Genomic DNA, 14,614 nt, shown 5'->3' on the forward strand with positions numbered 1-14,614 from the left:
TCGATACATCGATATCGGAATGGCAACATCGAGCCCCGATATTTTTATTTTAAATTATATTTTTACGCAATTTTCCGTAAATATTTGAAACTGCTCTTTTTTAAATTGTAGTAGAACATAATTTTACTTTCACTGTGTGAAGGAGTCTCACTACTTTTTGAGCTTTTGGCACTTCCAGTCTTTCTCTTAGACCGTGTGAAGCATGCATAGATGGTACAAAGAAGAAATCCAATTACGCTGGCGGGTGGAGGTGTGAGTGGATTAACAAGATACTCGATGTAAAGAAATAGCACACCAGTTGCGTTAAAAAGCAATTTTTAACCCAACTAATGTGCTGTTTCTTCACATCGGCATTCTTAAAGAACTGTTGCTTGAACTGATGAACAAAAATCTAAATGACAAGATTGGTCTTTGCGATGGGTGAACACGTGTGAGGGAAATGCTGACGTAATCGACGCTCGGCGCAATCAGCAGAAATTGCCACGTTTAACTTCACCACGAAATTTTTACACTACAACTGCTAGTTCCCTGGCGTTTTCAGAAACGAAACAGGGAAGTTGACATGAAGTGTTCAAGACAAATGCGAGATGTGAGGAAACCGAACTTTATTCTGCCACTTACATGTAATTACCATTGTTAGCAAATTTGTTATCACCAAGCATGAACGGGCATCGTTTCCCTTTCAGTTCTTGCTCTAAGGGGGATAATCAGGCTGCTAGCTTGTTGATGTACAGAATATCTAATAATAATTCAATACTTAAATATACAGCTCTAAAACTGGCAGTATATTTACAATGTGCAGCCGATATTATTTTGGCTGGTATGTCGATAGTTTTTCCGGAGGTATATCGATAATTTTTTCTACTAATATATATCATGTGCCGATAATTATATTTTTTAAATATCGATATATTGGATTTCCGATACTTTTAAAAATATCAGCAGTCCTAGCTGAGGATTGCAAGAAGCGCAGTGCAGTTCACTTCATCAGCTAATGGCATTATTACATTTCTACGTAGGTTTCATATATGAGTTCTGTCTTTCCGATGTTATTAGGAAGTGTACCAGATTTATACGCGATACATCTCACTTATTATATATGTTGTTAATAATAATGATAACGCACAAAAAAGTTTCAGTTGTTACCCGCATCATTTATGTGAATATTAAATTTACGAGCTACGCAAATTTTTTTTTTTTTTTAGCTGCTACACTTTAATTTACAGAGACAATCAAAAATTCGCAAGAAAGCATAATTCGGAGAAATAATAACTATAGGAGTACTGCGGTGAAGTAAACTCCAGACTAACTGCTCAATAAATGCTCTGACTGCTTGGATGCCAATTGGTATGTCAGTGAATCGTTGCGATCATAAACGAAAAGATTAAATATATGGGAATACTGTTGTATTCTTGTCATGGTGCAGTTTTTATCCTAATCAAACAAAAACCTCAGTTTTTAACAGTTCTGAAACAGAAAATTTCTTCCTTAAGGCTACCCAGCCTTAGCTGACTTATCTTTGAATTTATCATATCCAATTTTTCCACTCATCTCCGCGTAAGATGATAATTTGGTTTCTTTCAGAACAAATAGGTCCAGTGTCGTCAAACAGGAAGAAATTGTTTTCCCATAACAAGTGGAAAAATTCTGTCACTAAATTGCTTTCTGCTTGATAATATGTTGAGCTGTACTGTAAGTCTGAGTTTGCTGGAATACTTATCAAGAATGTAGAGGGAAAAAGATGATCGGCCAGCCAGACTGACTGTCATATGGACTAGTAGGATTTTTCCTTGGTGGGAAGATTGGAACAGGACACAGTCACAAGGGAACCTATTGGTTTTCCTTGATACTTGTAGGACTTGCAGGTCAGGTTTGAGACACCAGTTTCCTAATGCAGTGCAACACAATTTTCAATACACAATCGAAAAAATCGACTTAGAATATGTAAAGATTTCTGAGTGCAGTTAAGCACAAAAAATTCAGACAATGTAACAGAGTCACCATAGCGAATTCATGGCACATAAGTCTTGCAATCGCAAAGCTGCAGATTCAAATCGAGCTAGTATTAACATTTTTATTTTTTATTTTTGTTGAATTCTGTATTTATTATCAGATGGAAACATTCATTAGCAAATATTGAATCACAGTTCTTTAATAAAGATAAATATAACTGCACTAAATGTGCGTATTTCCAATAAAAAAGTTTGGTAAAAAAGTGCAGACCACATAATATAGAACAAAAAATGTATTCTAAGTACAGGTAAACAATATTATTGATATGAATAATTTTACTTTTCTGTATCAAATTTTAATTACTTTCATGTGGTTAGTGATTATTACTTTATTAAAAATTATGATTCATTATTTCTTATGTCACACATAATAACTATACAGTTCAAGTAAAAGTAACAAATGGGGTAACTAACAAGATTTAAATTAGAGAGTTTGCAACTACAAAAACTGTACAGTTGCCACTTTTCTTATTAAAATGTTTTATTGTTCAGAAATACAATAAATTAAAAGTTGTGCACATGTTGACGCAAAACTCAAGCACTACCAACACATCCCAATTATCTGCAGATTTAAGCAAGGAATTAATCTTAAGAACTAGAAAACAAGAAAAAATAGAGTAGTACACTAAATTACAAATTTTGTTAAGCAACGTAAATTAATTTTGATTTCTTCTTGCAGAACATTTTCCGTTTGCTATATTGATGAAGTGTTAAAACTGGTTTTACATCTCAGTTTAAGTAATTATACATCATAGTTGTAACGACTGCCACAGCTTAATTTTTTTAATAATAAATACACCTTTATTAAAAGGAAGTTAGTGACCATCTGCTCTGGTACTCGTAAAATGCCTGAGATGTTTCTTATTTAACAGTGCTGAGAAGTCTTTACACCCAAGTCGATTTTTTAAGTTCTCTTTTTAGTACTATGCCTTGCTGCCTTAGGAAAAATTGATGTCTGGACAATGACCTTCAAATCGCATATGTGTGAAAAAATCGAAGAGGACCGATCAATAAGGTCCTCATGACAGTCTTGCGAGGCTATGGGGAGCTGTTCGAATGAGAAGTAGGGGCTGCAACATCTGTGGTTCTGAGAAGGGCTGGAAGAATGGTATGCTGACCCGATGCCCCTCCATTTCTCTTCCAAATGACGCCATTATTACAGTGACATGTACCAAATTTCATCCGTAGCACCTGGTGTGTGTGTGTGTGTGTGTGTGTGTGTGTGTGTGTGTCCGCCAATACAGTACAGACCGATAGGTTGTGTGGTGACATAGTGACAGAGGGTGTTATGTTGCAGGTTTGTGATCGGCCAGTATGTGACGGTGCACGGCGACGTCATCAGTCACGTGAATATCAGCCAGGTGCAGGTGGAGGACGGCGGCGAGTACACATGCACGGCAGAGAACCGCGCTGGCAAGACCTCTCATTCCGCCAGGCTCAACGTCTATGGTGAGTGAGTGCCATCTGCATTTCTAAGTTCATTGGCGACACGGGTATACCGGTTAACACAGCCACGTGACTGACCGACGTTACAGCTAGTGTTGTGGTAGGGTCAGCCGGTAACCATACACGGCTATTTTACGAGCTTCAACACCTATGCACCGACTCCCCCCGTCAAGACTCCCTCTGATCACGGCACCAACTCCAAATGCTAAGTAAATTTTCCTTGTGGTGGGCTAAAAAAGGCATATACAAGTTATATTCAAATTTATGTAGTAGTAAATTAAACATAATGTACCATAATTTTGTTGTGGGCGATGTACCAGCACTTAGTAAACCCAGTGGTAAACTGGATGTCCAACTATTTCTGACTGAATGCGTAGTCAAATATCCTTGTACTTCATTTCTTACGTCATAACAACATGGCGACTACGAAATATAACTAGAATGCAAAATAAAACACTTTCGAATTTTGCGCCCATCTGAGCCACATCGGTTGTATCAGATTTCTGGGGAAGAGCAAAATGACTTGGCTCAATATTAGTTCTGCTACATAACTTCGAAATTCTTGCATGATCCAGAACTGACAAACTGGTCGGGAATTTATTTTGTTTTATTTCACTTCTGCTTTACTTGTACATGTCGTTGTTGTGAAGAACAGTACCATGAGATATAGTAGAAATCGATCAATTATGTGCTGCGTTACCAAATATCTAACTAGGGTGTAATTTGTAAATTCAGTTACTGTAAGCAATGCAGAGACCACTTCAAGAAAGTTGCCTTTGTTTGTTCACACATGCAACTAATAATAATAAATATTAGAAATCAAGTAAACAAGTACTCATTAATTATAAACTGGTAGCAAACAGCAAAGTGATCTATTTCTCAGTCTAAAGCGAATATACATCGTTACACCCTACTTTGATTAACTGGGGTTTAACTGTCTATACTTCTGATCCATACTGTCATAATGCTTCTAATAAATGCTTTGAATATTTGTTTCCTTTGTCTCTTTTCAAATCCGCTGATTCCATAAAATACCATTTGATGTTCCAATAGTAAACCTCCCAGCACTTATTGCTGAACTAATTTCTTAATCTTGTTTACCATCTTGTGTGCCTTAACTCCCAGATATTTGAGCTCTTCAGCATGTGTAATCGTTCCCATGCCTTTTTCCGGTGTCAAAGTTTCATTTGTTTCTCCTTCATTAATTTCCAGTGTGTGGGAGACTTTAAAATCATCCAATAATAATCCTGTCATTAAGTAATTCAAGAACTGTGTGAAAACTCTACACTAAGAATAAAAAAATACAAAATTATCTCTTACCTAGATTTAAAATTATCAAGGGATTTCGTCAGGAATACATCCTATCACTGATTTCTTTACAAATTGTCAGAGCAAATTTTGGAAAATTGGAAATATTTGAAAGTAGATGGGAATCTCAATAGATGTCTGTGTTTATATATGATAGTACTGTATATATGCACTACCGTTTGCTGATGGCCACCTAATATACGTTAAAGGAGGAAAACTGTTTTTCACATGGAACAATCACAAGGATCAAATTACAGTTGTCTTACCGACAAGAGCCGTTTTAAGTGGAGAAAAAATTTGAGAAATAGTGTAATACGAGAGTTAACAGTGAATAGACGATTTATGTGATTTTATGGTCATATATATGTGACAAGTACTATGTAAATGCGGTAGCTAAACATGAGGCCTTCGAGCAAATTTCACCTGAAGCTATGAATTACACGCGACAGTTTGAACCTCATACAGTCCTCCAAATCATTGTGCTTGTTTGAAAATTGTCGCAATAGGGAACAGTAGTACCAGAACCGTTGACGTGGAGTGAGACACTGAACGAGCAATATTTTTGCTTCCATAAAGTATAGCACCGGAAGGTAAAAGTAGAAGAATTTCGTACCCAAAGATACCTCAGTGTGGAATAAGCGGCTAATCTGTTGTAATAGTTCCTATTTCGATGGTTTATGAGTCAGTTTCAATTTGGCGCACCAGGAAGCCATTTCGCAATAAGCCGCAGAATAATTGAATAAAACAGGCTCGGCAGTACCATAAAGCGCAGTGGAAAACCTAAAAAGCAACGATGGCTACCGTTTCTTTCCCTGTAACAAAAAAATTAACGAGATCTGAGCCGTGACACTTCCTCCAAACCACTAAAAAAACCTTTGCACATCTAAGCCTCAAGCCAAGTACATTTCGGATACCGAACGCAAATTATTAAAATGCGTGTAAAATCTACAGTATTTTTTAACGGGGTCTACCAATACTAGCGAATAATGACACTCAAAACCCGCAGTACACTTACGGGCAAACCTTGCGGCATCCAGTAGTCACTTGACTTTGCAGGCAACAAACAAAAAATGTCGTTGGCTGGGATGTCGCGCATCTACATCTACATCTACATCTATACTCCGCGAGCCACCTTACGGTGTGTGGCGGAGGGTACTTATTGTACCACTATCTGATCCCCCCTTCCCTGTTCCATTCACGAATTGTGCGTGGGAAGAATGACTGCTTGTAAGTCTCCGTATTTGCTCTAATTTCTCGGATCTTTTCGTTGTGATCATTACGCGAGATACATGTGGGCGGTAGTAATATGTTGCCCATCTCTTCCCGGAATGTGCTCTCTCGTAATTTCGATAATAAACCTCTCCGTATTGCGTAACGCCTTTCTTGAAGTGTCCGCCACTGGAGCTTGTTCAGCATCTCCGTAACGCTCTCGCGCTGACTAAATATCCCCATGACGAATCGCGCTGCTTTTCGCTGGATCATGTCTATCTCTTCTATTAATCCAACCTGGTAAGGGTCCCATACTGATGAGCAATACTCAAGAATCGGACGAACAAGCGTTTTGTAAGCTACTTCTGTCGTCGATGAGTCACATTTTCTTAGAATTCTTCCTATGAATCTCAACCTGGCGCCTGCTTTTCCCACTATTTGTTTTATGTGATCATTCCACTTCAGATCGCTCCGGATAGTAACTCCTAAGTATTTTACGGTCGTTACCGCTTCCAATGATTTACCACCTATGGCATAATCGTACTGGAATGGATTTCTGCCCCTATGTATGCGCATTATATTACATTTATCTACGTTTAGGGAAAGCTGCCAGCTGTCGCACCATGCATTAATCCTCTGCATGTCCTCCTGGAGTACGTACGAGTCTTCTGATGTTGCTACTTTCTTGTAGACAACCGTGTCATCTGCAAATAGCCTCACGGAGCTACCGATGTTGTCAACTAAGTCATTTATGTATATTGTAAACAATAAAGGTCCTATCACGCTTCCCTGCGGTACTCCCGAAATTACCTCTACATCTGCAGATTTTGAACCGTTAAGAATGACATGTTGTGTTCTTTCTTCTAGGAAATCCTGAATCCAATCACAAACCTGGTCCGATATTCCGTAAGCTCGTATTTTTTTCACTAAACGTAAGTGCGGAACCGTATCAAATGCCTTCCTGAAGTCCAGGAATACGGCATCAATCTGCTCGCCAGTGTCTACGGCACTGTGAATTTCTTGGGCAAATAGGGCGAGCTGAGTTTCACATGATCTCTGTTTGCGGAATCCATGTTGGTTATGATGAAGGAGATTTGTATTATCTAAGAATGGATGGGTTCAACCCCCTATCGGAAAAATATTCCTCCTCCGCATACATTAGCTCCCGCCTTTGCGGATATGTGAGAGTTGTGTCTTACGTGTATTTGTAACATCTAGGTGATGGTAATGGAGACGCGTATAGTGTAATGTTATGTTTGTACTGTATCGTGATGATGATGATAACGATCAAGAGAGAAGGGAGAGGGTAAAACCCAGTGCCTGCACGTAGCCTTCTCCTTTCGAATAGCACCAAGGAGCCCGCGAGCTTAATGTTCCCATTTGACTGATGGATCACCACCAACAGTATCACACGGCCTCACATCGTGGAACACTGCGAACGGTTTGGAATTTAGTACAGGACTTTGGCGCAAAGAATGATGATCAGGAACCATAAGCCACCACCTCTCCTCCAATTGCCTGCTAAAAACTGGGACTGATAACTTCATCCACTTCCAAGCTTCGAACCGGCTTACGTCTAACACGATCGCCACCGCACAGGCATGCGTTGGCGACATAGGCTACGGATGCGGTTACGAAGCAGTGAGTAGTTTCAAAACGAAGCCTGTTCTGCCCCTCTTCATACATACAACTACTCTCTGGTGCAAAGAGTAGAAATATTTATGAAGTGAGCATTGCATTTTGCTCTCTCTCTCTTTTCACTTTACACCAAGACCGAAACATTAACATTACACATATTTTTCCTGTTCTACACGTTTATGTATTAATAATATCAGTGGTGAATAATTGCTATTGCTACAGATGAAAATCGAAGCACATGAAAGGAGGAACAGTTCTTTTCAAAGGTTAAGTACCAGAATGTTGCGTGACAGGAGGCAATAAACGTTGGCAGAAAAAATTCTGTCCCGCGCCAATGAGAAATATTCCTACTCTGTCAGCATGCGGCATTTACTCGTTAACGGAGGGACACATGGCCTCACTTCCAAGTTAATTAATCTGATTTTGTTTACAGCAATGTATTAACTAAAGGACGATAAACGTAAAATATCTACCGAGCTCATTTTCAGATGTAAAATCTTAAAACTACGAGTGGTTGGTCAATTAATTTCGGACTGTTATTACTATGCTGAATGTGGAAAACTTTCTTTCCTTCCAGCAGCTATTTTATTTACTCTTTTTCAAAGCACGTGTCGTTCGAAATATATTATTCCGTTTTCAAATATACACAATCGTCTGTCAGTCGTTGACAACAGATATTCGACCATAAATATGCTTCATGGGCGCCTGCTCTGTACATCCGTACAAGTGACCCACGCCTATATCTACATCAGGACGTAACTCAGCCACATGTTCATATTATTCAAACTATAAATGAATGCTATCAAAACAAAGACTTTAAGACATTTCCACACATTGTCATATGACAAAAAGAAATGATAAATTTTGAAACTGGACGTATACTAAGAAAAGTGTAAATTAATAATTTCTTGGAAGGAAAGAACGTTCTCTACATTCAAGATTTTACAGTTACCCAAAAGCACCCCATCTTAAACAACACTGACGAACAATGAAATAATAATCAGTTTACTGCCAACCTGCAATGTGACGGACCGAAATGTTTCACTAACTTATTTTCTAGGAATCGACTGAAAAACATTCCGAAAGCTATAATATTGTGAAAGTCAGTTCGTTCTACTCAATGAGATGCAGAAGTCAGTACCTATCAGCACACAGGTTGATGCAGTGTTTTCTTGCATTGCAAAGGCGATCGCTACAGTTCTGCAGTGTCATATAATGAACAACGTACGACTTTAGGAATAACGGATCATCTTTCATATTGGATAGAGAATTTCTTATCAGATAGAACAAAATAGTCGTTCCCAGCGGGGAGAAATGATCAAATTTGAAAGTAACTTCGCGCCTACCCCAAAGTGTTATAGCGTCGTCACTATCTGGTGCATAAACAAACAACTGGCACACAGACGCACAAATGCTACCAATCACAGATACGTACTTAACTATCATTCACTGTGGTGCAATAGTCAAACACATTAACAAGAAGTAAGGTGACAAAAAAATTGAAAAAAGAGAATGGGCACTGAGTAACACCCGAGCTGTACATGGTTCAAGTGAAGAAAACCGCAAATATCGTAACACGTTACCGGACAAAATTTACTTACACATGCAGAGTGACAATTGTTGAGCTTTATGAAAAAAAACGTAAATTATTTACAAACTACGGCGTGCACACATTTTATTCAACATGTAAACGTCACTGCAGACATTTGGATTTAGGTTATGACATGTGTGCCTGCCAACACTGGCGATGATATGGAGCAGACGAATATGAAATTCTGCATGACCCGATCTCAATGACCTCCTGAACGGCTGTTTTCAGCTCAGCAATCGTTTTGGTGTCAATGCTGAACACCTTGTCTTTGATATAGCCCGACAAAAAGGAGTTTCATGTGTTCAGACCCGGAGAATATGGCGGCCAGTCGAAGCCCATGCCAGTGGCCTCTGGATACACCAGAGACAGAATGCGGTCCCCAAAGTGCTCCTCCAGTACACCAAACACTCTCTTACTTCGATGGAGTCGAGCTCGGTCTTGCACGAACCATATATTTCGAAATCAGAGTCACTTTGGATAATGGGGATGAAATCACCTTCCAATACCTTCACATACCGTTCGGTAGTCGCCGTACCATCAAGGAACATGGACGTTGCACACCACACAGTCACCCGTTGACGGTGATGAGACTTCTCGATCGCGAAATGTGGATTCTCAGTATCTCAAAGGCGCTAATTTTGCTTATTGATGAACCCATCCGAATGAAAATGGGCTTCGTTGCTAAACAAAACCACATTTACATCAAAGTCCTGAGCAATAGTGTTGACGAAACATAACCGATTTTCCATGGCCCTGGGGCTCAAGGGATGATGTGTTTGAATTTTGTATGGGAAGAGATGCAGATCTTCAACAACAATATGTCACAGTGTCTCTCGGTTGATTCCCACCTGTTGTGCAGCTCGTCTGATCGGTTTCCAGGGGCTGGTTTGAAACACAGCGCGTGTCTTCTCGATGTTTTCAGGCGTTTTCACCCTTTTTGGACGACCGACATTGCCAACACCGTTATCACGAACACTGCCCGTTCTCTCAAACTTGCGAACCAAATCCATGATTGTAAACACACGTGGACCGCTTGTCTTCAGCTTTAATTTAGTAGCAAACTTCCTTTGAGCCACGGTTGGGCTGTTATTGTTCGCATTGTAGGCCTCAGCAAGCGCTATACGCTCAGGCACAGTACCGTGACATTTTCATGTACAAGTGGCCGGAAACAACGAGATGCGTGCGGGTGCCCATACAAATTCCCGTCATGCCTCGCGACCAATCGTGCAGACTGAACGTCCTAAAGCAAACCGTTCATAAGTTATGAAGATTTTATTTCATATAGTTTAATAATTGTCACCCTGTAGGTCTTACTTTTCTTCTCATTCCCTACATAGAGTGAGTTATTAGATTAACTGTCTGTTTTAGTCAGGAACTTCTTAAACTTAACTTTTACATATTTCATTCACTACTCGTGAGGACTGAGTGGAGTACGCTAGTGGAGAACTTTGTTGTGTTCACCCAAACATCCCAGTGGGCTGGGAACCCACTGCGGTAGCCGTGCGCGTTGAAGCGCCCATTTCCGGGACACGGGGAGATGCGCCGGCCCCGGAAAAAATCCGTGCGGCGGGCTAGCGACGAGGGCCGGTGTGCTGGTTTCCCACATTCGTCTAGGTGAATACCGGGCTGCTTGTTACCCACGTGGCACCTCGGTTGCACTACTCACAAACATTCAGAAAACGTTCTTACATTTGCACATGAGATAATACTAGACACAGACGGATGGGATACACAAATTACGTCCCCTAGGACCACTAACATTGCCAAATTCGAATTAACATGCCGACTCCGAGTAGAAACGGGATAAGGCCAGGAAGGGAAAGAATAAGATCGCAGTAGACTGGAGTTGGATAAGAGAGTCCCCAATTGTGAATGTTTGGGAAGCGATTTCCACTTCCAGTATTTGCCTGTCAACCAAGAGAAACATCCCAAAACCTTGGGTCACTTAAGCACGTTTTTGTTAGATCGCTTGCTTATCTGTCTGTCTGTTCAGTACAAGTATTGCTACTCATTTTTACCTAACTTCCCGATGAGCTAGTGACATGAAATTTTAAATACAGCTCAGAACTTGATGACAATGAAATAGTGTAAGGGTAAGAACCACCTACCTGCAGTAGTGGAGGTAGTGAGGGTGAAAACTGGGTTACAAGGAAGCCTAAAGCAGAGCACCGCCTGACCATTTGGGAGTTCCTCCACGATGGCAGTGCTTAGCAGGTTGCTTCACAGCCCCTGCAGCTGCAATTGAAACTTCTTCATTAAATTTTTACTTAAACTGCTGACTGTTCTGTCTCTTTGTTGTTTTATCATTTCAACGCTGACAAACAGAACTCAAACTTTTCCTATTCATTAATTACTCACAATACTCAACGGCAACGCGATCTCACTGCTTTAAAATTAACTCAAAAGAATGGCCCTGAATTAGAAGAAATCCTAACAATAACCCATAAGTATCATAAGTCACTTACTTCACAGTAAATCTTGATTATACGATCTACAGCAATGCAGCAAACACCAATAATGCCAGCTAAATAAAAGATTCTAACTACTGTAGGCTCTAACTACTAATAGGCGTGTAGTTAGCAAAGGAAAGATTTTATTGCAGAGCAAACAACATATTTAGCTGATTTTACCTTAATCATGTGACAACCAGTTCAAAGAAAATTATATAATCATCAGTAATACCATAAACCTTCATGACGGATGCACATTCAGACCGTCCACTCGTGCTAATACTGCAAACCTCCAACACTGCTAATTATTAACCTCTAACCTTTATCACTGCTGTCTACTCACTCCCAGCTTCCATCACTGCTGGCTGCTTACTTCCAACTGTTAGTCTGACCAGCCACAGAGTCTCTGACAGAGCGCACACTGCGCTATCAGAGTTATTAATGCAGAGCGCTACATAGCACTGCCAACATACAAACACATAAACAGCCTACTCACGTAGCCCCCCTGCTCCTATCAAAAAATTTTACAAGATAGTTTGGGCAGTGGCCAAGACAAATTTGTTAATTTTTTTTCATATCAACAATATCAAATAGATCAAATACACACAATTAGTAATATACTGTTGGTCAAAAGCATAAATTGTTCTCACAGTCCCTAAAGACAGTCCTATCATTCATCATAAGAGTAGCTATGACAGTTTTATGCACAAAGTCTGAGCAATAAAAGGAGATTCACACACGAGTAGTGCACCTCGATGCAGTCTTTAAGAAGTAGAGTTGTCCTCCCAACGGAAACACAGTGCTGACTCGTGACATGAAGACAGGTAACAGGCCACAACAGAGCAAACCCACAGCAGAGTGAGTCGAAGTATTGAAGAATATTGGTAGGTAGGTCACCACAGAGCAGACCCACAGTATGCCTTGTAGAAATTATGGTAGTAATGGGCCACCAAAGGTGCAAACCCTCTTTAGTCATTGTAGAGGTTACAGTAGTAGTGGGCCACCAAAGGTGTAGACCCACTGTAGTCCTTGAAGAGATGTCCCACAGCCATCCGTTGCGACTGTGCGGGTACACAGTCACAATTGAAGAGTCTTGCGGATAATATAGCAAGTCTATAAACCATTACTTGTACACTCACTAATTTTTTGCAGTATCCTTAGAATCAGCAATGCTGTTAACCAGTCTCTTGCTGAATTATTAACACAAGTGCAGTCACTAAAACAGTCATATATCCTCTGACATTTTATGCATATAGTATGACCATCAGAAGTGCACAGTAAAATGAATCCCTACTATTTACTTAACTTAAAGAACTGGTGTCCAAACAATTACAATTTTACAGCATAAGAATACAATTGCAAAGGTACAGAAAACATCATTACAGTCAAGAGCATGATAATACAGATACCGCTTGTAGGAATACCGGCTTTACAAAAAGAACAAAAAAAACATATACATGAGTATTACAGTAACTACGACGTAAGTAAATAAATGAAAAAATTAGAATATTCTTAGAAACATTAACTTGAAACATGAACATTAAAAGGAAGATTACAGAATAAATAATGTCTGAACATCTTTCCAAAGTAAAAACAGGTTAGTTTTGAGGATAACAGTATTCCTCACCATAGTGAATGCAGCTTAGTATCAGAAGAAAAAAAATTCTACCAAATTTATCTTAACAGGTAAATACACATGTACAGGAATAACACAAACACAGAAGGGTACACATAAACATATAGCGGAACAACACATCAGGAAAGGACAGTGTTTGTTTTCAGTGTTACATTTCGTACTGCAGTTATTCTCGGAGATCTTCCTTCTTATTTCAGCATTTGTTCAGCATTTGTTCCCACAAATAAAGTCCTATCTATCTCTATTTATACTTTCATATCTTTCTTACGTCATCATTTGTTTCCTCAACATTTGTGTCCAAGAAAATCCTACCTAAACCTGTTGTCACTATTCCCTGCTTACATCTGTTCATTTCCTCTTTCAAAATAATTATTCCTCACTGTTCAACACTCTCTGGCCAAACCTTTTTCATATAGCTTCTCAATGTATTTCTTCCCAACTCATCGTAGCTCATTATATAGCATACCCCTCTTAAACTAACGTAAATCTAGTGAGCTCAGACACAAACTAGAGAAGGAGGCAATGCAGCAGCACAAAACAATGAATACAAACAAGAATGACAAACGAAATGCAAAGTGGCAAAGCAAGCAGCAGTATATCTAAATTAGCAAATCAAATGCAACATTGCAACTAATATAAGACAACATGCAGCAAACAAAAAAATAAAGAAGTGGTAAAACTGGCTTATCAGAGTAATACAAGGTAAAATTCAACAGGACAATGCCTGACAGATAGCAGCAGCAAATGCAATATCTTATACCCAAACATGAGAAACCACAAGCAGAAAAAAATATTACAGTAAAGCCAGCAATGCAGATAAGGGAAATGTCTATTCACATCTTAATGTATATATCACATCTTATCACTATAGTGGTGCACCATAACAACATCTAAAAAAAATTACCAAGTCCTTGAAAAGAGAATTATGTATGCAATTCCAGTTACTAGTCCCTGCTCCTTCTTATGCTTCTTTCCTTTCCAAATGCTCTTTTTTTAAGAATGTGGATCATAAAATTATTATTTAATAGATCTGTTGACAGGAAGTGTAACATTAGCATATGTATTTTAAAAAAATTATTTTATAAAACCAATGCTGCAGCGCATCTGGAAACTAGATATCAAAGAAAATAAGGAAATATGTACAAAGCAAAGCATAAAAGTATCATTCAGTAGCCATGTGGCATTTCGTAAGTCAGAAAAACTTCTCTCAACTTTCATAGAAAGATACTTGTCATAATCAGGTGTGTAAACATAAGAATATTCCTCATCACTTCATAAGCATTTCAGAAAGTAGCACAAAGTACGAGCTCCAAAGTATAATCAT

General features: G+C 39.1%; 1 protein-coding gene across 1 annotated transcript in view; it reads left to right on the forward strand.

Annotated features, from left to right (window-relative positions):
* LOC126481760 (Down syndrome cell adhesion molecule-like protein Dscam2) overlaps positions 1-14,614 on the forward strand; it is a 723,682-nt gene that overhangs the window by 449,854 nt on the left and 259,214 nt on the right. The window contains exon 5 of the mRNA XM_050105715.1: positions 3,310-3,461. Within this exon, the coding sequence (XP_049961672.1) occupies positions 3,310-3,461 (152 nt within the window). The remainder of the gene's footprint in view (positions 1-3,309; positions 3,462-14,614) is intronic.

Source organism: Schistocerca serialis, chromosome 5, assembly GCF_023864345.2.
Source record: "Schistocerca serialis cubense isolate TAMUIC-IGC-003099 chromosome 5, iqSchSeri2.2, whole genome shotgun sequence".
NCBI lineage: Eukaryota > Metazoa > Arthropoda > Insecta > Orthoptera > Acrididae > Schistocerca > Schistocerca serialis.